Source organism: Stigmatopora argus, chromosome 24 (assembly GCF_051989625.1).
Source record: "Stigmatopora argus isolate UIUO_Sarg chromosome 24, RoL_Sarg_1.0, whole genome shotgun sequence".
Lineage (NCBI taxonomy): Eukaryota > Metazoa > Chordata > Actinopteri > Syngnathiformes > Syngnathidae > Stigmatopora > Stigmatopora argus.
The window spans coordinates 3,600,387-3,625,408 of record NC_135410.1 but is presented as its reverse complement, the minus strand read 5'-3'; the positions used below and the strand labels follow the sequence as shown (position 1 = coordinate 3,625,408).

General features: G+C 43.0%; 1 protein-coding gene across 3 annotated transcripts; it reads right to left on the bottom strand.

The window, feature by feature from the left end:
* Nucleotides 1-725: 725 nt before the first annotated feature.
* Nucleotides 726-23,772, bottom strand: LOC144069361 (antiviral innate immune response effector IFIT1-like). Of its 3 annotated transcripts, XM_077594710.1 has the most exons (3): nucleotides 20,850-20,883; nucleotides 20,685-20,772; nucleotides 726-7,460 (listed from the first exon to the last, which is right to left on the bottom strand). In XM_077594710.1, exons 2-3 carry the CDS (start codon nucleotides 20,687-20,689, stop codon nucleotides 6,152-6,154), a joined length of 1,314 nt encoding a protein of 437 aa, XP_077450836.1. In that variant the 5' UTR covers nucleotides 20,690-20,772; nucleotides 20,850-20,883; the 3' UTR covers nucleotides 726-6,151. The 3 variants fall into 3 exon arrangements, with proteins under 3 accessions (XP_077450836.1, XP_077450837.1, XP_077450838.1); XM_077594711.1 differs by lacking the exon at nucleotides 20,685-20,772 and having other exon boundaries at nucleotides 20,850-23,772; XM_077594712.1 differs by lacking the exon at nucleotides 20,850-20,883 and having other exon boundaries at nucleotides 20,685-20,832.
* Nucleotides 23,773-25,022: the final 1,250 nt, after the last annotated feature.

Here is a 25,022-nt window from a genome sequence, read left to right as displayed (position 1 = left end):
GGCTGCCGCTTGAACGGCGCCTATGATGACATTCAATCTAAGACGGTACTTTGAGACTAAAGATAAAGATAACCTCAAAGACCTGGATGCAGAGCAGAAGAAAAAGAAAACAGAAGAGTTAAAGAAGAATCTTATATTCCAGCAGAAGTTTTTTACCTGTGCAAAATCACAAAGTGAAGCTGGCGTGAAAGCAAGTTTTATCTTGGCAGAGGAGATCGCCAAATCAGCCCGGCCATTTATGGAGGGAGAATTTCTGATAGCCTGCATGATCAAGGTGTTCAACTTCTTATGTCCAGACAAAAAGCAGATGCTGGTAAATATAAGCCTGAGTAGAAATACAGTTACTGAGTGAATTTGTGAGATGGCCACTGATTTAAGAGTACAGTTGAGTGAAAGAAGCAAAGACTTTAATGCCTACTCTCTTGCTGGGGATGAAAGCACTACAATGACTGATACTGCACAACTGGCCATCTTCATCCGTGGAGTGAACTCCAATTTCCACGTAACAGAGGAACTAATGGACATTAAATGCATGGGACAGCGACTGGAAAAGAAGTGTTTGAAAATATATGTCATCCCGGTGGATGAGTGGTGTTTGGTGTTTGGACTGTTGCTTATGCTTGCTTAACGCAGAGCCACGAAACACTTTTCGATCTGCCTCGGCTAAGAACAGAACTGACTGTAATGTATGCCATGCATGATTTTGCAGGAAAATCTCCCACTGATCTGAATTGAATTGAATGCTTTTATTGTCATTATATATAATGAGATTTAAAGCTTACAACACATAGTCCTCAAATAACCACAGACAGACACAATAATGAATACATAAGAAATGAATAAAAATGAAGTAGTCCAAGTGAGGTCAGCAGAGGGAAGCGGGCTTGTTCCGCCTGAAGTCCAGGATGAGTTCTATGGTTTTTGTAAACGTTCAGCGCCAAGTCGCACCACTCGCTGAGTCTATGGATGCAACAACAAAAGAGCAGACACATAGAAAATCAATATATGGTAGAGATGAATCGTCACTAAATAATCACACCATTCCACACCAGGTAGGTGACTGGTCCGAGTCTCTTTTCCACTGTTCCTTTTGTCCACCTCTCCTTTCCTCCACGGAAATTCCGGATCAGGACTGAGTCACCCTCAGACAGATGTCTCAGCTTGGAGGGGGTTTTATCATGATAGTGTTTCTGCTTCCGTTGTTTTGCTTCCACCACTCGAGCGAGATCTGGTTTCAGTAAGCTGAACCTGGTCCTGATTTGACATTTTAGAAACAGTTCAGCTGGTGTACATCCCGTAACAGTGTGCGGTTTACTCCTGTATGCCATCAGGAAGTTAGCTAGCCTGTGCTGCATAGTTATTGTGACCTTTCGGTTCTTCTCCTCGAGTACTTGTTTCAGCAGTGATGCTTTCACTGTCTGAACTGCTCGCTCTGCAGCTCCATTGCAAGCGGGATGGTAAGCTGGTACCAAAGTTTGTATTATTCCGTTGCTCAGCAGGAATGTCTTGTACTCCTGCGAAGTGAATTGAGGTCCGTTGTCAGAAACAATCTCCTCAGGAAGCCCGTAGGAAGAAAAAATGTGGTGGTTGTTGCCATGGCGATGACCTCAAGCCATTTTGAATGACTGTCTTGGTCTTTCTCTGCAAAGTCAATATGTATTCGCTGCCAAACTCTAGTAGGCCATTTCCAGAAGTGTAGAGGTGCGGCTGCAGGTAGTTACCTCACACTCTGACAGGCTTCACATTGTTGTACTGTATGTTCTATTTCACTGTCCAACTGCGGCCACCACAAGTAGCTCCTGGCCAAGGCCTTCATCCTGCACCCTCCAGGGTGTCCTTGGTGAAGATCATGCAGTAGTCGCTCTCGGTGTGCTGGTGGAATGATAACTCGAATTCCCCACAATATGCAACCTTGTTCCACAGACAGTTCATTTTTCCTGAAAAAGTATGGATTCAGTCTCTCGTCCTTGTTTTGACTTGGCCATCCAGACCGAGTCATCTCCAGTACTTTGCATAGGACTGGGTCCTTGAGAGTGCTCTGTGCGATCTCTGTAGCTTGCACGGGAAGCTCATCCACTACTGAGAAATAGAAGATGCTGTTTTCCTCCGCGGTGTTATCCTTTTCTTTCCCCGGCAGTCTAGATAACGCATCTGCGTTGGCATTTTCTGCTGACGTTCTGTACTCTATACTGTAGTCATAAGCCATCAGTCTCAGCGCTGCATTCGCAGAGCAGCTAAAGTGGGAATTTCAGACTTGGGTCCCAAAATAGCAAGAAGGGGCTTGTGGTCAGTTATTAAACTGAACTTTTGGCCATATAAATATTTATGAAATTTGGTCACGCCAAAAATTATGGCCAAAGCCTCTTTCTCTATCTGACTGTATTTGCTTTCTGCCTCTGTCAATGTACGCGATGCAAATGCGATCGGTTTCTCATCTCCATTTTCCATTATGTGAGACAGGACAGCCCCAATTCCATAAGGGGATGCATCTGAAGCTAATCTCAGGGGTTTCTTGGTGTCATAGTGCACTACTACTGAGCTTTTTACTAATTGTTCTTTTGCATCTTTGAATGCTGCTGCACATTTAGTAGTCCATTTCCAATCAACTTCCTTCTTCAGTAGTTGATTTAACGGCTGCAGCACCGTCGACAGGTCTTTCATGAACCGACCATAATAGTTTAATAGTCCTAGAAAAGACCGTAGCTCTGTGACGTTTGTAGGCTGGGGTGCATTAACGATGGCTGCAACTTTTGTCTCAGTGGGGTGCAGTCCCTCCTTATCTATCAGATGCCCCAGGTATTCTACTTTCTCCTGCATGAAGTCACATTTTGCTCTTTTCACTCTTACCCCGTAGCTCTCCAGGCGGCTCAGTACCTCCTCCAGATTCCTCAGGTGTTCAGCTCTTGTTTTTCCTGTGACCAAAATGTCATCTAAAAAACAGGTCACGTGCTCCAAGCCTTGGAGAATCTGGTCCATCACATTCTGAAAGATAGAAGGAGCACTGGACACTCCGTATGAAAGTCTATTACACATACCGTCCTTTGTGAGTATTTATTGTCAAATACTTTTCTGAGTCTTTTTCTAACTCCAGCTGTTGGTAAGCATGTGAGAAGTCTAACTTGCTGAAAAGAGTGCCTCCAGCTAGGGTGGCAAAAAGGTCTTCAACGTTTGGTAGTGGATAGGTCTCCTCTTCCACACTTTGATTTACTGTGACCTTATAGTCTCCACGGATACAAATTGACTTGTCTGCTTTGGGTACCACTACTATGGGCGCGGCCCACTGACTGTTTTTTTCTTGAGATAATGCCAGCTTTTTCTAGGCGATTTAACTCAGTCTCAACTGCATTCTTTAATGCATACGGCACTGGTCTGGCATTCCTGAAGATCGGTTTGGTATTTGGCTTTACTGTAATGTTGGCCTTAAAATCCCGAATAGTGCCTAACTCCTCAGCAAACACTGCTTTGTGTCTCTGCAACACTGTATCCACATCTGCGTTGTTACCGCCCCTTGCTGGTATAACTGAGAAGATGCTTGCCCAGTCCAGTTTGAAGTTTTTGAACCAGTTACGGCCAAGTAGGGCTGGTCTGTCACCTTTTACGATCACTAGTGGTAGATCACCACTCTGGTTTCCATATTTTACCTTGGCCGTCACTTGTCCCATCAAAGGAATGTTCTCTCCGGAAAAAGTTGACAGCTGCACTTTACTTACTTTCAATGGCAGATGAGAGAGATGCTTCTTATACACTATTTCAGAAATAAGTGTTACAGCAGCTCCTGTGTCGAGTTGCATCTCTAGAGGAGTTCCTTCTAATATGACCTGTACTGTCATTTCCTTCTTCCAATTTCCGACAGCATTTGTGGGATACACGGCATTCAAGTGATATGACTCACACAGTTCATCATCAACATTTCCTGTTGTCTCATTTTTATTTTCCTTTACATACTGTGTGTGTCCTTGCCAATTTTTAGTTTTACACATCCTTGCTATGTGTCCTACTTTTGAACACTTGTGTCATGTCTCTACTTTATACCTGCATTCATGAGCGGCGTGGTTGCTAAGTCCACATCTGTAACAGGGTTGATGATTTTCTCTTCTCTGTGGTCTGAAATTTCCACTTGTGGTTTTACTTTTCCAATCGCTGGTGGCTGGTCGGTATTTCCACGCACTTTTGCTTGTCTTCTTCTGGTCAATCTTATTTACTGTGGCAGGTTCTTTCATTTTGCTGGCGAACTCCAACGTATTCTTTGATGCCATTTCCATGGATAACGACAGTTCGCATGTTTTTTTAAATGTTAGATCTTGCTCCGTGAGTAATCTTCTCTGAATAGCTTCCACTCTCAATCCACAAACAAATCTGTCTCTCATTGCTTCGTCTAAATGGAGACCAAATTCACAGTGGCTGGATAGCTGCTTTAACGCCACAATATAATCTGACACAGACTCGTTTCCTTTCTGATTCCTTTTTTTGAAATTTGAATCGCTCCGCGATCACCAGCGGTTTCGGTTTGTAATGAGATGATAATCTTCCGCTTAGCACATCATACGAGAGGCTACTTGGCTTATCTGGTAAGCAGAGGTTTTTTAACAGTCCGTAAGCTTCTGCACCGATTATAGACAGGAACACGTTGGCTTTTTTACCTTCCTCCACTTCATTTATGATCATCCATTGCTCAAACCTCTCCAAGTAAGACACAGAATCTTCTTGAACTTCCTTGTATTCGCTGAGATTTCCAATGAATCTGGCCATGATGCAGTGCCACCGTTAGCTTAGCAACTCTTGCTAATGCTAGTTTGCAAAGTCACGTTACCTCCTTGTAACGCCTTAATTTCCTCGTTCTGAAACTTTTAATCCCTACCGTCTTGAAAGGGATCCCATCCTTGTCGCCACTGTGATAACTTTGCACTTTATATAACTGTTAATATAACCATAACAGCAATAGACGGCGGAGCCAGGGTTCACACATGTGTAGCTCTTTATTGCAACACCAGAACGGACACACAACACCACTCCATCCGGGTCACGCTGTATTACACAACGGCCACTAGGTGGCGTGGTTAAACACACTTGTATAACCTGAGGCAATTATCATTTCTAGTATCAATATATTACAAAGTCCAGAACTGTAAAAAAAAAAAAAAACTGGTATAGAGGAATAAATTGATGAACACCAGAGGTCAAAACTGGGCCCAGAGTCCGTCATATGTCATAGTCTCTTTGAAGGTGGCGGTCGGTGCCTTGTCCGTGGTTTGCGCAGCAATCTTGGATTGGGCTAAAAAGTTACTGTGTCTTTGTGGTCAGGGCAATGATGATTATCTTCTGTCACTGTCATTTTGTAGTGGGCACAACTGGCTGTCGAAACGCAACATCATTTTGTCCATCAGTAATCATGTGTTCGCGTGGCTGTATCAAGTTTTAGCACAGCTTTGTTCTTTCGCTTGTACTGATATTTTAGATGTTTTTATTGTTGACTGCAGCATGGTTTTAATATCTTTAGAGTATTATGTACTGAAGCAATAGAAGCAGGCATGTCTCAGTGTGATTATTGATTAGCATGTCGGCAAAAACAAGGATGCTGGAGCCTATGTCAGCCCACTGTTGGCAGTAGGCTTGTGACAGCCTGAATTGGTTGCCAACCAAATGCAGCGCATTTAGAATTACATTTCAACCAATTAACTAATATTTCTAATTCACTTTGGCTAACATGATGATTAAAAACTATACCATACGCCTGAGCTATTGTAGCTTGTACTGTAAGTGATTTACAGAGAGTTAGAATAAATGCAATCCATGAACATCCCTGGAAAACAACTGCAATTTAGGAGGGTTGTACAATCATTTAAATTTGATGTCACATAGCCCACAGGTTTGAGAGTCTCAAATTGAGACTGCTGTCATTATGCTTTGTATAAATTGTATGTATTTTTTTCCAGTCACAGATATGCTAAAAATAAACACAAATATTAATTTCCATGGGAACAATATATGATTTGTGTTCCATAAACTGTTTCATACATATAAGGTACGGCAACAAAATCTGGCTAAAAAAAAAATGTCTCCGTCACAAAAAATATTTTGGAATAATAATAAAAAAATCCGGGTCTAATGAGAGTTGAAGGCGAAAGCTAAGTGCTGCAAATCTTTCTTTTTTTTATTCATGTAGATTGTCCAGCAACTTCTCTATTTCTCTACACATTCTGTTTCTGTTCCTTTGCCTAATTTTCTCCAGAATTTGTATGCTGTTATCACGATAAATAGAAGGATACTGTATTGCTGCGGCTTTCATGTAATATCTTATAGACTTGTTGCTCTGCTTATGAGTTAAAAGACAATATTTTGCAAAGTAGTTATAAACCATCTGTCTGTCCCTAGGGTCCTGATTACGTTTGTGGAGTAATTCCTCAAATATTTCATCAGCTTTACATTGGCTGCGAATTGACTTCACATATATATTTGCAAGAGTTATTTGTCTTTTTAGAGAGGATTGGTGGTATAGAGAAATAACTTCTTCATAGAGGTTGATTGCCCTGTCAATTATGCTTTGTTCTGGTGGAATGTCTGAAAGAATTTTTTTTTTGTAGCAGATTGCAGCACACCTCTTCAGATAACGTTCTCCTGGATGTCTTTGAAGAGCTTCCTCTGCCAAGTCAAGAGCTTCATCTATTGATAAATAAATTCGGTAGAGTTTAAGTAACGGTTTAATACCACTGTAGCTGCTGACAGGCTTTTTCAAAATTTTCTTTGCCAATTCGCATGCTTCAGCTTCAAATCTTCTTCCTCTGCCAGCAGAAGCTGCCAAGAAAATTGTTGCCAGGTATAGGTTCTCTGGGTCATGTTTCTTAGCTAGTTTTAATTTCTCAAATGTGTTCATATCGAGTTGGGTTTTGTACAGTTTAGAAGTACTTGCTAGTGCCAAAACATGACTGGAGTGCCATTCAATCATGTCTGGCTGCATCCTGATGGCTTTCTGAAAATATTGCACTGCGAGAAGAGTATTGTCTCTTCCAAATTTCATCATTGCCCAGGCTTTTTCTGCATAGATTTCTGGATGGAGTTCCGCCTGATATGGAGAAGGATACTCATTTAGAAGAAAATCAACTTTGGACAGGTAAGTGTGACTTTTTCTCTCTTCTCCTATGTAGTAGTGTAGCCAAGCCAGGTTCGCATAGTTTACAAGTAGCCAAGGGCCCTCCTCTGAGACAGTATTTCTTATCTGTCGCAAAGCCTCCGCAGCCCTGCTCAAGAAACGCAGAGCGTCTTTTGGGCTTCCAATCTGGTAGTGTATATAAGCCTGTAAATTGTAAATATGTCCCAGCCAGTTGTATCCCTCCACTGTGCCAATGTCTTCCAGATTATCCCTGATGATAAAAAGTTTAGCCCTTTGGGAGCTCAGGTTCCACGTGAAGTGACACTCCAACCTTTCAAGCTCTCTCTTAAGTGTTGTCCGATTCACAGCAGCACTGAAATAATACAATAACAGACAGGTGTTAAAGGGAGTGTTGCAGGCAAATGTCACTTTTATGAGCATGTCAAGGCAGGTTTAAAACGAATAAACATGTTTCAGACAGGCTCAGACGATATATATATATATATATATATATATATATATATATATATATATATATATATATATATATATATATATATATATATATATATATATATATATATATATATATATATATATAAATACAAATCCAGTCTTTTGCTAACAGACACAATTGATTTGAAGCGGCAGGGTGGTTTATTCACTGCCAATATATATATATATATATATATATATATATATATATATATATTGGCAGCGAATAAACCACCCTGCCGCTTCAAATCAATTGTCTCTGTTAGCAAAAGACTGGATTTGTATTTTTAGCGGCACTCAGAGTTAATGCTACTTTGCCAAACGTATTTCCCGCCTCAAGCATATGATTTTTTGTTGTATTTTTTTTATTTATATATGCCCTACTTCCTCTCATCTTTGTTTTTAGAGCACCATTTTGAATTTTTTATTGTTTTTGATTCATTTCTTTTTGAAAACACATATGGAAGCAGCGCAACCAGGGGAAAAGCAATGAAAGGAAGTTGACAAACAATTGGGAAAAAACATAATTAACATCAGTCTGTGATTCAGATATTTTTTTAGGCCAGCAGAGAAGACCTTGGAGGCCCTGACGGTCCACCACTATATATTTATATTTATATTTATATATATATATGTATATATATGTATATATATATATATATATATATATATATATATATATATATATATATATATATATATATATATATATATATATTTATATATATATATATATAAATAAGTAGTCAGGTACAAAAAGTGGCTGAAGTGGTTAGGTCAGACACTTTTTGTACCAGACTACTTATTTATGTGACCACTTATTAATGTTGACGACTTATTTATGTCGACTATTATTTATTTATTACTTATTTATTTATTATTTATGTGTGCACTTGATGGTGAAGCTTTAAATCTATATAATATGCGGTGCTCTGTTGGGGATGCGGGAGCACGGAGAGGGACAGGAACAGGCTAAATAAGCTGGTCAGGAGGGCCAGCTCTGTTCTGGGCTGTCCTCTGGACTCTGTGGAGGAAGTGGGAGAGCGGAGAATGCTGACCAGGATGATGTCCATCATGGACAGCACCTCCCACCCCCTGTATGAGTTTGTGGAGTCCCTCCGAAGCTCCTTTAGCAATAGACTGCGGCACCCTCATTGCAGGAAGGAGTGCTTCCGCAGATCCTTCCTCCCATCGGCTGTCAGGCTCTTTAACAAAAAAATGGCTGAGTGTTAAGACCTACCGTATGCATGCATGTACATTTATGTGTATGTATGTATATATGTGCTAAGCAACACGCTTATTTATTTATATATTTATTCATGTATTTATTTATTAACTTTCTTATTACCTATCTATTTATGTCTAAAATGCCTTTCCTATTCCTGCATCCTCACCCTCTTGCTACTGTGACAACGAAATTTCCCGAATACGGGATGAATAAAGTTATCCAATCCAATTACCGGGAATTCAATTCAATTAACCATTAAAGTTTTCAGCATTCGCTTTAGATGGCTGCGCGCACGGGTGCAGCGGCTCTATGCGCTCCAGTTTAGTGTTTTGTTTTCTCAATCTTATCGTTATTTACTAACATCTGCGAGGCAAACTTTTTCTACAGTCGCCAGGATTTAATTACTCTCGGGAGGAGATGCGATATATCAATCACAACAGATTACCAACGGACCTACAATATCCCCGAGGACATCTCGAGACCACCGGGATCTCCGTGGATAGTCAGCCCACTCAGAGTACGACCGAGGCGGCAAAGGGAAAGAAAACAAAAGCGCGGATGCCGGGTGGGCCTAGCTGCTAAGCTAAGGCAGCAACCAAACCAAGCACCGCTTCCGAGTATCTTCTTGACCAACGCCAGATCCATCACCCACAAAATGGATGATTTGGAACTTCAGCTTGCTACCAACAGCTTTGTCAGGAACTGCAATGTTATTTTCATCACGGAAACGTGGCTACATCCGCAAATCCCCGATGCTGCGGTATCGTTAGCTAGCCGGACGCTATTCCGAAATGATCGTTCGAAAGAATTATCAGCGAAAAGCAAAGGGGGGGGACTTTGCGTGTACATACACAATGAATGGTGCTGCAACAGTAGGATCATTAACACTCACTGCTCCCCGGATTTAGAGCTTTTGGCAGTACGGTGCAGGCCCTTCTATCTATCTAGAGAGCTAACGATTGTCATTGTAATGGCTCTTTACATCACACCGGATGCTAACGTTAGCACAGCACTTAGCCTCCTGCTAGCGACTGTAAACAAACAGCAACTTGACCACCCCGAGTCTTTATTGTCGCTGGTGACTTCAACAAAGCATGTTTAAAGACTGTTCTGCCTAAGTTTATCCGGTACGTGAAGTGTCACACCAGAGGAGATAAAACTCTAGACCATGTTTATTCTAATATCAAACATGCTTAGAGAGCCAGACCCCTCCCTCACCTTGCTGGATCAGACCATCTCTGCCTGTCCCTCACCCCCGCATACATCCACTCCGGAGGCTAACAAGGCCACAAATAAAGATAAAAAACACATGGCCCAAGGACACCCTTTCTCAGCTGCAGGACTGTTTTTCCTGCACCATTTGGGAACCTTTTGAACACCACAACCTCCAGGACTACACGGACACAGTACTTTCCAATATCCAAAACTGCACGGACAACGTCACTGTTAATAAACGGATACGGGTTTTTCCTAACCAAAAACCCTGGATGACCAGTGAAACACAGGCACTCATCAAATGCCGTAACACCGCCTTCAGGTCAGGGGACAAGGTACAATACAGCGCTGCCAGAGCAGAGCTAAAGAGAGGCATTAAAAAGGCAAAGGCAACAGGAAATAACCCAAAGAAGTGTGGCAGGGAATACGACTATTAGCATTTACAATGACAATAATGTGTCTGTTAACGCAGATGCCTCACTAGCAGAGCAACTGAACCGTTTCTTTGCCCGCTTTGAGACTGACAAATCAGACCCAGTCTAAACACATCCACCACAACCCTGTAGCAGTACACTGGAGCTTCAGGAACATGAAGTGAGACAGGTACTGCGGACTGTGAACAGCAGGAAGGCTGCTGGCCCTGACGGAGAACCTAGGAAAGTGATCAAAGCCTCTGCTGACCAGCTGACTGGTGTTTTCACAAAGATCTTCAATTGTTCCCAGCAACAATCCATCATCCCATCCTGCCTGAAATCTGCCACCATTATCCCTGGCCCCAAAAAGCCAACCATTGACAGCCTAAATGATTATAGGCCTGTTGCACTTACGCCTGTGATCATGAAGTGCTTTGAAAAGTTGGTCACCCGCCACATCAGGGATACAATCCTTCCCTCAGTTGACCCTCACCAGTTTGCTTATAGAGCAAACAGGTCCACTGAGGACGCCATCGCCGTAGCTCTACACACCACTGAGCCACCTGGAGCACCATGGGAACTATGTGAGGATGCTTTTCTTTGTCTATAGCTCAGCCTTCAACATTATAATACCGGAAGTTCTGTCTGACAAACTCTCCCACCTTGGACTATCCTCTTCCATCTGCTACTGGATTAAGAACTTCTTAACCAACCATCCACAAACTGTTAGACTTGGTCCCCACCTGTCTTTCTCCATTAGAGAACAAGGCTGTGTACTGAGTCCTCTTCTGTACACAGTCTAACTCCATCATCAAATTTGCCGATGACACCACTGTGGTCGGACTCATCTCAGGGGGATGAGTCTGCTTACAGAGATGAGGTCAACAAACTGTCTTTGTGGTGTTTGGTGAACAATCTCACACTAAACACCAAGAAAACTAAACAAATAATCCTTGACTCTCGTAAACGCACGGCAGTGATGAAGAAGGCCCAGAAACGACTCTATTTCCTCAGGGTACTCAGAAGGAACAACTTGAACACTAAGCTTCTGGTAAACTTCTATAGAGCCACTGTGGAGAGCATCCTGGCATACTGTATTACAGTGTGGTACGCTCGAAGCACGGCAGCAGACAGAAAGGCCATGCAGAGAGTGATCAACACTGCCCAGAAGATCACCGGCTGCTCTCTGCCCTCACTGGATGACATTGCCAGCCCTCACTCCCTCAGCAGAGCCAGGAACATTGTCAGGGACCAATACCACCCTGATCACAACCTGTTCCAGCTGCTGCCCTTTGGCAGACGCTGCAGGTGTCACAAAGCACGGACAAATAGACTTAAGGACAGTTTCTTTCCCACAGCCATCAGGACTCTGAACTTGCGTTAGCACGACACACAATCCCTTCTGTGCAATAACTTCGGGGTGTCCAATAACAATGTGCAATATCTTAGACTGCAATATTTTAGAAATCACCTAGCCGGGATGTGATTTTTTATACTTCTATATTTCTATTTATCAATGGCGGGCCGTGCATTTCACACCTGGGCTTTCAGTAGTGCTACGTGTGAATCAATCCAACACTCAATAAGTATTTTATGTCTATAATACCGTTACTGCAGCTGCAGCTGCGACACATATAAAAAGAATCAATAATAACCTCAAAAATTTAAATATCATTTCGGAAAATAGACAAAAAATATTTTTATTTATACACAAAAACCATGCTCCTTTCTTTCCTCAAGAAGATTTCAATTACTCTGTCGTACAGATTACACGTGCGTTTCAGGTCCATCAAGAAGTTCTTTTCTATCGCCATCAAAGCTATTGCTGAAAGTCTAGTCTGTCCCGTTGTATTTCTGGCATAAGTTTTGATTCTATTCAGGGCTGAAAATGTCCGTTCGACAGAAGCAGTGGACACAGGGATGGTTACTGCTAAACACACTAATGTGTACAGCTGCCCCATGCTCTCACTTAGATTTTTCTGCTGAAGGAAGTCAAGGAGATCAGTGGGAGATTTTCCTGCAAAATCATCCATGGCATACATTACAATCAGTTCTGTTCTTAGCCGAGGCAGATCGAAAAGTGTTCCGTGGCTCTGCGTTAAATTGGAGAAGGCTGCATGTGGGAAAGTTTCCTGGTGTTCCTGAAACATCTGCGAGTCGAGGAGGGAGAGAAACATCAGTCTTTCGTGGTCTTGAAATCTGGTCCTCAAAAATGCCATTAAATGTGTGAAGCAAAAAACAAAATTCAAAATCATCCAGACTTGCTTTAAATCCATCAGCACACCGCACAGACTACTCGTCGTACTCGTCATGATGCTCCAGGATGTGATGAAACAGTTCTTTTAGAGCAGCTCTCTTCTCAAATAGCATATTGACCACTCTGGATGCGTACTGCCACTGGTTGGTGCCACACGGGGCAGACGGCGCTGGCAGATTTCGTCCAGCAGCTGTGTGCGTCGAGGTGATCTCGAAAAAAATGCAGCAAAGCCATTCAGGTGAGCAAAAAATATCTTGCAATCTTTAAGCTTTGAGGCTGTGGAATATGGAATTTATTTCTCTTGTATTCTTATCTTATATTCTTAGCATTAGCATCTAGAATAGAATTTTAGTGACACCTACTGGTCAAGGTCTGTCACCACTTTGTATATAGCGCCTCCCCTTGTTGTTCCCGCCTAAAGTTTGTCTTCGCCTACCTTGAATAAAAGAGCTTGCGGTCCCCTTTTCGGATGTGTGTTTGGCAAAGCAAAGCTACCAGATTGACGTGGGCTCTGTCCGCTCGCCCCCTCCCCCTTCGAAGGAGTGGGGGCGAACAGGAGACAAAGAAGCTAGCGAGCCGCGACGGTCGTGGAAAACAGCCTGCCACTCGACCACTCCGAGAAGGCCGACGGAGTCTAAAACTATTACATGTTTGGTGCCTCCTCTGCTTGAAGATTATTTTGATGTCGGGGATTTACCCCTCACAGAGGCCCCCTGAGTCAGTACTAAATTGAGCTGGTGGGCATAGCAGTGTATGAATAAAGCTAACGGTGCTGTCTCCTTAACTTTAGCCTGCACCCCATTTAATCCAGAAGACTTGACCGCTGCACCATCATAACACTGTGCCACAACTTTACCCAGACATTCATTTTCCACCCAAAATTGAATAATGAGACCTGCAATGTCACTGCGAAGACAGCCAATGAGGTAAGCTATCTTGGCTCGGTCTGTACTATACCTTAGGCTTTGTTGTTCAAAAAACATGCTGCATTGTACCAGGAAAGCCCGCCATGCACCAAGGTTGCCGTTCTTCTTCTTTTTCACCTCAGGCGCCTGAGGATTACCCTGAGCAGCGCTAGAGCTGCCACTGGAACGTGGATTAGTTCATCCAGGGGGTTACCCAGGCCGCAATGGTAGCGTTCGGTCATTAAGGCCGGACAGCGGAGCCATAGGTGTTCAGACGATTCAGTTTCGAGTCGGATTTCCCCATAAGGTGGAGCCAACGGGGGAGCAGGGGGTGGTGTCCTTTCGGTAGGGCAAGTTCTTCCTCTGTGACTTTTGTTGTGTAGGTCTGCAAAAGGCGGGGGTGGGAGACGGGGGAGAGCGATCTTCACGTTGGATGATGGCGCGTCTTGTGGCTGCGTCCGGGGAGGTATGGGTTTGGTCATCTGACGAGCCAAGTTTAGCTAGCGCATCGGCCAGGTTGTTACCACGTATGTTGTAGTGGCCCGGGATCCACAGTAGCTGTAGTCGCTTAGGCGGAGGGAAAAGGGCGATGTCACCCTGAAGTCTGCGAATGGCGGGGTCTTGCGTGTGGGGGTTTCCCATAGCTTGGACCAGCAATTTGCAGTCACTGAGGATGATTGATGTCTGCCAGTCTGCTTTTTTCTTCAGCCAAGCCAGGAGAGTGCCTCGGTCAATGCCACTTTTTCAGAGTGGTAGGAGCTGCTGCGGGCGCCAGAGGTTGCTGTCACATGGGGCAGGCGATGGCACCATAGGTTCACGGTAGGGCTGCACCGGAGCTACCACAGCAAGTAGGGATGACTATGTCTGTTGAGCATGAGGCAACGGCATGTGTTTTGTCTGCAATGAAAGTAGCGTCTGTGAGATATTTGATACCTCGATTGGTCGGGCCCCGAGGTGACAGCCTGCAACCCAGCTTGCCACACCAGGTGTCTCCAGTCAACCTGTGTGCCCACAAGGGTATTTTCAAGGTCAACCCCCCCAGATCTGGCCACTGTGATCATGTTTTTAGTAAGGACCATGCAACGGCGCTTCCTGCGCATCGTCACTATGATTGTGGCATTGATCTCTTGCCGCCTTAGTGTAGGGGTTCAGTCGGCAGGCGCGGATTTGATTCCTGCTGGTGATGCAATACTGGGCTGGATCATGCTGTTATGATCATGATTGGAGAGCCCCAAAGCAGGCACAATTATAACTCTGATGGTGGCAGTTTCTCTTTATTGCTATTTTCCAAGACGGAGCGAAGGTACGAGGGTAAGAGCGTAGGCAGGTTGGTGAACGTGGCATGGGGGTAAAGAGGCGCCGTTGGATAATCCAAGGTGAAGATACAATATCCGTGAGTGAAAAACATGGTTCTAGGGCAAAACAGGAATTTGGAGATCAGGCAGCATGAACAGGAAGAAATGCGAGAAAGTACTAACAGTGAACTGATAGAGATGATCCAGCGACATGGTTAACCTCTAGCTGGCTTAAATAGGGCGGTGATGATCATTGGTCAGACCTGGTGCTGATCGACCCGTCTGTTGCTGGTCCTGTGATTGGGTGACAGGTGCATCTACCCACCCGCCTAGCCCTGGGCCTGACACTTCCTCTCCCAGCAACATAACAGTGAAGCCACGTGCTACATACACATCATCAAGGGTCCTCCTTTTGGTCGAGTGCTTCTTGTTTCATCACAAACCTCATTGTTTAAACTGTCTGTGCTGGATCGGTTGGAACAAAACCTGCACCCACAGCAGCCCTCAAGGACCAGTTTGGCCACCCCTGGGCTAGGCTATAAGAAGATTGCCAAAAGCCTACAATTCTTAGACCATATAGCAATTTAAGAGGACAGCAAAGAAGCTGAGCGCGTGCGCTCGACCTCCTATGCAGAGGTGTTTTTGGAAAAGTATATGAGTGCTTCAGAGGTTGTCTTTGGAAAAGTGTATGAGTGCTGCAGTGGTTGAAGGGGCTTCAGTCTGTCAGTGCTCAGACCATACGCTGCAGACTGCATTCAGTTGGTCTGCATGCCTATCATACCAGGAAAAAACTATTCTAAAAACAATGGACTTGGAAGCCAGCAAAAGGTTTGCTGAAGAGAAGCAGACTGAGGATATAGATTTCTGGGTCAGAAGTAACCAAGATATACCTCTTTGGTTCAGGTGGTATAAAGTACGTATGTGTGGTGGCAGCCAGGTTTAGAGTACAAAGACCAGTTTATCTTACCTGCAGTCCAGCATTGTGGTGGGGGAATTTGGGGTGGCACTGGCGAGCTACATTTCATACAGGTGACAATGAATGCTAGCAGGAATGGTAGCATACTGAAGCAGAGCACTATCCCCTGTCTCTGTAAACAGGGCAGTTGAACAATTTTCGAACATAATGTGAAGTTATTAACCATATGTATCATTTATCAGTGTTATTATACAGTTGCTACATTTTCTATATACTACTGCTTGATCAGCACTAAGCTTGCAAAATATATTTTCGCATGCTGTGTGAACTTTCTACAAGGGCATCTAAGGACGTGAGCTCTGGATGAACTTTCTATGGGCTATCTGAGGGCATGACCTCTGGGGAAGCATCTGAGGAGAAGTGTTTTGCGAAAGATGATCGTGATACATTTGCTGATGCTGAAATCTGTGATGATCTGGAGAAACAGATGAACAACAGTGCACACCTGTTTTCTGAAGAAAAAAATAAGGAACTAAGCAAAAGCACACACACATCAAATGTTGTACACACACATTATTTCTTACGCAATAAAAGGGGAAGGCAGCTCAAAGCGGATGGGAAACGTCGAAGCAAAAGACGAAGAAGCTGTCTTCCCCCTGACCAGAAAAATGTTTCCTGTGGCATTATTGCATGCTTACAAATGTCAAATTGGTGGACCTCACAGTATAATTGGAAACATTAGATTTTGGATTGGATTGGATAACTTTATTCATCCCGTATTCGGGAAATTTCTTTTACAAATATGTTTTGGTACAAGGACATGACACTGTCAAGGCGATTGCCAAATTCAATGGCTCTGACCATGTTGTTATCAATCTCCTAGACCCTTTTTTGAAAACCGCGAACCACTGTAAAACATATTTGGCAAGATGGCGGCGCACACGGACGCAGCGGCTCTATGCTCTCCAGTTTGGTGTCGTTTGTTATTGTACAGTCGCCAGGATTTAATTACTCTCGGAAGGAGAAGCGATATATCCGAATTCACAACAGACTACCAACGGACCTACGATATCCCCGAGGACATCTCGAGACCTCCGGGATCTACGTGGATAGTCAGCCCACTCAGAGTACGTCGGAGGCGGCGAAGAGAGAGAAAACAAAAGCGCGGATGCCGGGTGGGCCTAGCTTTCTAAGCTAAGGCGACAACCACACCGAGCACCGCTTCCGAGTATCTTTTTGACCAACGCCAGATCCATCACCCACAAAATGGATGAGTTGGAACTTCAGATTGCTACCAACAGCTTTGTTAGGAACTGTAACATTATTCTCATCACGGAAATGTGGCTAGACCCGCAAATCCCCGACGCTGCGGTATTGCTAGCTAGCCGAACGCTATTTCAAAACGATTGTTCAAAAGAATTAACAGGCAAAAGCAAAGGAGGGGGACTTAGCGTGTTTATACACAATGAATGGTGTTGCGACATTAGGATCATTAACACTCACTGCTCCCCGGATTTAGAGCTATTAGCAATACGGTGCAGGCCCTTCTATTTACCTAGGGAGCTAACGGTCGTCATAGTAACGGCGATCTACACACCTCCGGATGCGAACGTTAACACGGCACTTAACCTGCTAACGGCTGTAAACAAACAGCAGTTTGACCACCCCGATGGAGTCTTCATTGTCGCTGGTGACTTCAACAAAGCGTGTTTAAAGACTGTTCTGCCTAAGTTCATTCAGTACGTAAAGTGTCACACCAGAGGAGACAAAACTCTTGACCATGTTTATTCTAATATCAAACATGCTTATAAAGCCACTTCCCTCCCTCACCTGGCTGGATCAGATCATCTCTGCCTATCCCTCACCCCCGCATACACGCCACTCCGGAGGCTAACAAGGCCACAAATAAAGATAATAAAAACTTGGCCTGAGGACACCCTTTCTCAGCTGCAGGACTGTTTTTCCCGCACCAACTGGGAACTTTTCCGAACACGACAACCTCCAGGACTACACGGACACTGTACTTTCCTACATCAAAAACTACACGGACAACGTCACTGTTAATAAACGGGTACGGGTTTTTCCTAACCAAAAACCCTGGATGACCAAGGAGACACAGGCACTCATCAAATGCCGTAACACCGCCTTCAGATCAGGCGACAAGGTACAATACAGCGCTGCCAGAGCAGAGCTGAAGAGAGGCATTAAAAAGGCCAAGGCAGCATATACAAAGAAAATCGAGGAGCACTTCACAGGAAATAATCCAAAGAAGATGTGGCATATTACCAATTACAATAACAATAATATGGCGTCCTCACCAGTTTGCTTATAGAGCAAACAGGTCCTCTGAGGATGCTATCGCCATTGCTCTACAAAGAGCACTTGAGCCACCTGGAGCACCATGGGAATTACGTGAGGATGCTTTTCATTCAGCCTTCAACACTATAACACCGGACATTCTGACTAACAAACTCTCCCACCTTGGACTATCCTCTTCCATCTGCTGCTGGATAAAGAACTTCTTAACCAACTGACCACAAACTGTTAGACTTGGTCCACCACCTCTCTTCCTCAATTACACTGAGCACTGGCTCCTCTCAAGGTTGTGTACTGAGTCCTTTTCTATACTCCCTGTACACATACGACTGTACACCGACCCACCAGTCTAACTCCATCATCAAATTTGCCAATGACACCACTGTGGTCGGACTCATCTCCTGGGGGGAAGAGTCCGCCTACAGAGATGAGGTCAACAAACTGTCTTCGTGGTGCTCGGTGAACAATCTCACACTGGACACCACGAAAACTAAAGAAATCATCCTGGACTTTCGCAAACACAGTGTAGACAGGGTCCAGTCCTTTAAATTCCTGGGTGTCCACGTCACGGATAAGCTCTCCTGGTCTACAAACACCACGGCAGTAGTGAAGAAGGCCCAGTAACGACTCCATTTCCTCAGGGTACTCAGGAAGAACAACATGAACACTAAGCTTCTGGTAACCTTCTATAGAGCCATTGTGGAGAGCATCCTGGCATACTGCATCACAGTGTGGTACATTGGAAGCACGGCAGCAGACAAAAAGGCCATGCAGAAAATGATTAACACTGCCCAGAAGATCGTCAGCTGCTCTCTGCCCTCACTGGAAGACATTGCCAGCCCTCGATACCTCAGCAGAGCCAGGAACATCATCGGGGACCCATACCACCCTGGTCACAATCTGTTCCAGCTGCTGCCCTCTGGCAGACGCTATAGGTCCCACAAAGTATGGACAAATAGGCTTAAGGACAGTTTTTTTCCCACATCCATCAGGACTCTAAACTTGCGGTAACACGACACACAATCCTTTCTGTGTAATAACTTTGGGGCGAGGTAATATGAATAGACGTTGGGTGGTGATCTGCCTCCTACTGGCTGACTGAAAGTAAGTGAAAGACAGTGAGAGGTAAGTGATCCGCTCGGGGGTGATGCGATGTATCCATCACGGCAGAATGCCAAATTACGAGTCCGAAATTATCACTTATTTGGGTCTTTTGCCGGGAAAGCGCACCTTGTGGAGAAGCACTACCAATTTCGTCATACGCAGTTTCTGGGTATGATGACAATTAGGCTTTTGTCGAGTCAATGATGATGACAAAGCCTATGTCCGATTATTATTATTGAGTTGACGTCCACTCGTCATGCTAGTTTCACTTTTTCACAGCGTAATCCCTCACAATGCTCGTTCTTTTGCTTTATTCATAGTGGTTACTACTTGCTTAGTGTCCTTGGAAAAGGATATTGTGGCTGTCTTCCAAATGTTCGCTTCTTTTTTTGGTAAAATGCTTGGTAGATTAATTTAGCCACAACGGCGTGTTTTTCTGTCATCATATCTCTTTTTTTCCTTGGCTCATTGGATGCCGGGTCGCTTAGGAGGCATTTTCAACAGCTACTCAATGTCCAAATAAAGCTGGAATAGGATTGCCGAAATTTCTCCACAAGTGATGTTCACGAGGGGGAAATTAACTCGCAACAAAACAGGAGAAGGCAAGATGTCGGCTTTTTTATATCATTCTTCTTCTACGGTGAAATGTGGCGGGGGTCTGACTGCTGTCAACTGCTGTTATCCCCTGTCTTCCGTTTGTGAGTTTCAGCATGAATTTTTTATAGCTTTTTTTATTCTTAAGATAAAAAACCGCGATGCACTGACTCCATGAATGTTGAAGCCACGAAGTGGTGAAGGATCACAGTCTTAAGTATTTTTTTTATTATAGTAATGTCTTATGTTAGGGCAGGGGTGGGCAATTAGTTCCACGAAGAGGTGCATGTCTTCGTTTCAACCCATAAGAGGAAACCTTTCCACCAATCTGGCATGTTAGATATACAATCAGTGGATTGCAGTCAGATGCTTCTTGTTTTAGTGCTGTGTTGGATTGGTTGCAACAAAAACCTGCACCCACTGCGGCCCTCAAGGACCGGATTGCCCACCCCTGTGTTAGGGCCAAGTTTTGGGATTGGGTATATGATGTTTTTCATGAGGCATATATTAGAATTAATTAATTAGTTAAGCACATTGGTCAACTCCTTTGATAATCAGTGTATTTAAAACTCAAAATGTATAATCATTTTTGTATTTAATTTTTTTCATACAATGACTCACGAGGAAACCTGCAATTAACTTGATTTAAAACATTTAATCATTTGACAAATTAAATAAACCAAACCTGTTTAGATCACTTTTTGTTTGGTTTCAAAGACAAAGCAGATGAAAAGAAAAATATCTCCAGATTGAAAGAAAACTGCAAATATAGAGAGGACAGACTGCCACAGACACTATCACTGTTAAAAATACTGCATTAATTAATGTGACTAATAACAAGAAAGAAGAAACCATTCACTTCATCCTGTTGCTGGAACAAGCTTCTTTTTTCTGGAAGAAATAGTATCTCCAGATTGAAAGAACACTGCAAATATAGAGCAGACAGACTGCCACAGACACTATCACTGTTAAAAATAATGCATTAATTAATGTGACTAATAACAAGAAAGAAAAAACCATTAACCTCATCCTGTTGCTGGAATAAGCTTCTTTTTTCTGGAAGTACTTTGCCTCTTTATGAAACTTGTTGCTTTGGGTCTGGCACCAGGCTATCAGATCAAGTTTTATGGTGCAATATATCTTCAAATTGTTGTTGGACTCTGTACTCTTGTTTAAACTGTTGTCAGTTCAGTGAGATCTTGGTTGTTGCCATTCAGCCAGCCATAGGGCACACGGGACTCACAATCAAAATCATACCACCAGCGGGAATCGAGCCCGTGCCTGCCAACACCGAAGTCAGGCGAGAGAAGGTCTACACCATCAGGCAGCGGCTAACAATAATTTACCCTGACAATATTAATTCATTCGATATCATCTGATTTAATTCATTGAGATAGAGCTGTATTTTACAATTCTTATAGATTTCTAGTCATTGTTTTTGTTCATTACAATTGTAGACTGATAGGTTCACCAACAGGTATTCCAAATTCACCTTTCAACACAAGAGGCATCTGACTCATAACCGGGTTTTTTGCAAGAGAGAATCGATCCTGACGCGTCTCTGTCCCAGATCATTCTGATGAATCGAATCCTCTCCTGTGCATTGATTTTCATAAGAGTTAACAACAAGCAAGCATCTATTCAAAACAATTGAAGGTCAGAAATCAAAACAATTGCAGGTCCTTTCGGAGGGCAAGCGATATCGCCACCTGGAGTCGAAGTCAAAACAATTGAGAGTTCTCCCGGATCCGTGTGAGAGGTCGAGGTTTCACAAAACAACTTTGATAAGTCCAGCTGGATAGAGGAGCGACCTTCCCGTTGTTTATCACGGTTGCAAGCAAGACATGTAAAACATGACCTTTCTAAATCAAGCAAAGCGTTCCAGCAAATTTATAATAATACCAATAATAACCCTAACATAGACCTAGTATAACTGTCCACAATTGTTTGTTATTATTCTGTATTTAAAATAGATAATAATAACAATAATAATAATAATAATAATACAGTTACAAAATTAATTGGTTCCAAAACTTTTTTCGTAACTTGAAAATTTCATAAGTAGAGGTGTACTTTATATGTAAATTCTATAATTCGTTCCACGGTCCTCACACAACTACCAACTAAACCCTTTAAAATTGGTCATAGTGTCCCAATTTTGTATGAAAGATATGACGAAACACAAAAATGAGCGAACATTATAAGGAAATGATTTATTAATGTCTTTAAAAAAATAAAGCATATGAAAATGTGCACTGCCCCGCTGAAATAGTTCCCTCCGCGGCCATTATAATGGGAGATGTGATACCCGTTTGTCCGCCAGATGGCAGCAAAAGCCCATTCTACCAGGGCCAAAGCCATCCACTTTGCAGTACTACATATATTTTAGACGTTTATGTGTGCTTTATGTGTGTGTGTGAAAATATGTGCCGCGTTACATTTGTACGCTTTTTAATCGCTTAAACAGGGAATTGCAATCATTAATAGGGGAACCATTGGCCAAGGTTGACAGGTATGTAAGAGAGAATCTTGAAACATGGATAGTGGTTGTTGTGAGACAGCCAATTGAATGCTTTTATTGTCATTATATGAGATAGAATAGAATAGACGTAATACTCGTGTTTGTTCGCCAGATGGCGGCAAGAGCCCATTCTACCAGGGCCGAAAGCCATCCACTTTGTTACATTTTGGACTTATACGTGTGCCCTGTGTGTTTGTGAAAATATGTGCCGCATTACATTTGTACGGTTTTGATCGCTTAATAAGAGGAATTGTTATCATTAATAAGGGGAGCATTTAGCCGAGGTGGACATGTATGTAATAAAGAATCTTGAAACATGGATAGTGGTTGTTGTGAGACAGCCAATTGAATTGCATTGAATGCTTTTATTGTCATTATATGAGATAGATTAAGAGTGATTAAATGTTGACCAGTAGAGGGTAGCGAGGGTCTAAAGTGAGAATCAATGCATCTGCGACAATATTTTCAAAATAAAGTAACGGATAAGGAAATGCATTTACTTTTTGGGGGATTTTGTAACTTGGATCTTTTTCGTATCTCGCGTCACTCATTTGCACGTTAAAAATGTGTAACCTGAAACATTCATACATAGCGGCATTCGTAAGTAGAGGTATGACTAACTATTTTGTACTCCTGCACTAATATTCGCTAACATCCTGTCCTCTACCTCTGAACCTAGCAGTGGCGGGCCGTCAGGGCCTTCAAGGCCTTCTCTGCTGGCCTAAGAAATATCTGAATCATATATCATATTTTGTCCATCAATACTTATTATTCCAAATGGTCTGTTAGCTTCCTTTCATTGCTTTTCCCCCTGGTTGCACTGCTTCCAGATGTGTGTTTTCATATTGAAGCATTTAACCAATCACATTTCAGCCATTATTTGTTGCCAGGATCATAAATCTGCCTCAAAGCCTTCACAATCAGTTCTGCGGGCTCTGCTGCATTAAACAAGACTGTTGCTTTAAACCAATCAGATTTCGAGTTGGCAACACCACAATGCTTTTTCGCAGGCATTGCCATTTTGCTGGCTGGAATACGTCATTGCTTTCACCAACTATGATTGGCTAGCTATAGAGAGTAGGCGGGCCAAAGCCATAGTGAGGCAGCCAGAGATCGCAAACTCCACCCACAATGGCCGACAGAGGAAAATGGATTTGGTTGCAGATTTGCTCACAAAGCTATTTTCCAGACAGACTTTTCCAGAAAAAAATGGACATCATTAAGAAAGGGCGGTCAACTCCGAAGCTAGCAAGCCTGTTACAGCCGGGAAAAGGGTGTGTGCGCCAGTTTCAGTGCGCTACAAAGAGCTACCAAACTGTATTTGGAGCAAGCTGCACAAGCAAATATATTGTTGTGTTGATTTAAAGCCATTTTCAAGACGGACTATGTCAGAAACACGACAGGACAGGCTTGACTTTCAGCATTAGCTTCGATGTCGATAGAAAAGAAGGAGGAAAGAAAGGCGGATGGATATTGTTTACAGTTAAAAAGGATTTGGGGTGAGTAAAATATGGCTATATTCCTAAATAATATTTCAATTGTATGAGGTTATTATTGATGATTTTTTATGTGTCGCATCTGTAGCTGCTGTAGAGGTTTTATAGCCATAAAATAGTTTTTGAGGGTTGGATTGATTCCGATAGCAGAAGGCGCTACCCCAAAATGCACGGACCACCACTGGAACCTAGCCTATCTTTAAAACTGCCCCTTGTCCTGAGCAGTGCATTTATCAAGTAAAGTTTTGTTGTCGACTCAAACTAGTTGAACAAAGGTCTTCGAACTGTTCCTTTCAAATACAGTGGTACCGCTACTTACGAATGCTTCTACATATGAAACTTTCAGGTTACAAAACCCCTTTGGTATACAAATTACTGTTCCATACGAAAACAAGTACCAAGTTAAGAAATCCCCCAAAACAACAATACATTTCCTATATCCGTTATTTTATTTTGAAATTGTCTCTGTAGCATTGCGTCCTGCTCGACCATCTACACTTCGCTGGCCGCCGTTATAAAAAATGAACTTTGCACACACTGTTTGTTGGATTGTGTTACAGGTATGTGTGCTTACAGAATATGGCCCAGGTTTTTGTTTTAGAAACAATTATTACTGTGTTCTAAAGGTGTAATAGATACTTCAAAGCTTAACAGAGTAACAATCTCATAAAACTGTTCCTGGCCCCCTATGTCCCCATTTTCCTGGGAGCCACAGAGCTCAGGATGAAGTGTCCTATTTTGTATACTTTGCCCCCACTGATGTTCAGGTTAACGCCCACTCGGAAAGAATTTAAAAATGGAGTCAGATAACACGAGGGTGTCATTTTCTTGCAATTAAGCACGCTGGTGTGGGAAGTGACCCTGAGCCTCAGTTTTGCGTGTGTCTTTCTGCCTGTCTTCTCCAAAAGAATCCCCCAGAACAAAAATAAGAACGCAAATACCCTCCATTTGATGTCTCACAACTTTACATGTTTTTTTTTTCCAAGCATGATTAAAACAACTCTGTTCTGTATTTAAAATTACTGGTGCAAATGAAATGAAGAAGCGAGCCCGATTATCCATCCATGACTGATATTGCATGACCATCGCTACGATATTGAAACAGAAGAAAGCATTGAAAGCGATGACCCCTTGGCATGGCCTCTCTGTATTGAATGATGAGATGTAGTTTGTTACTTCT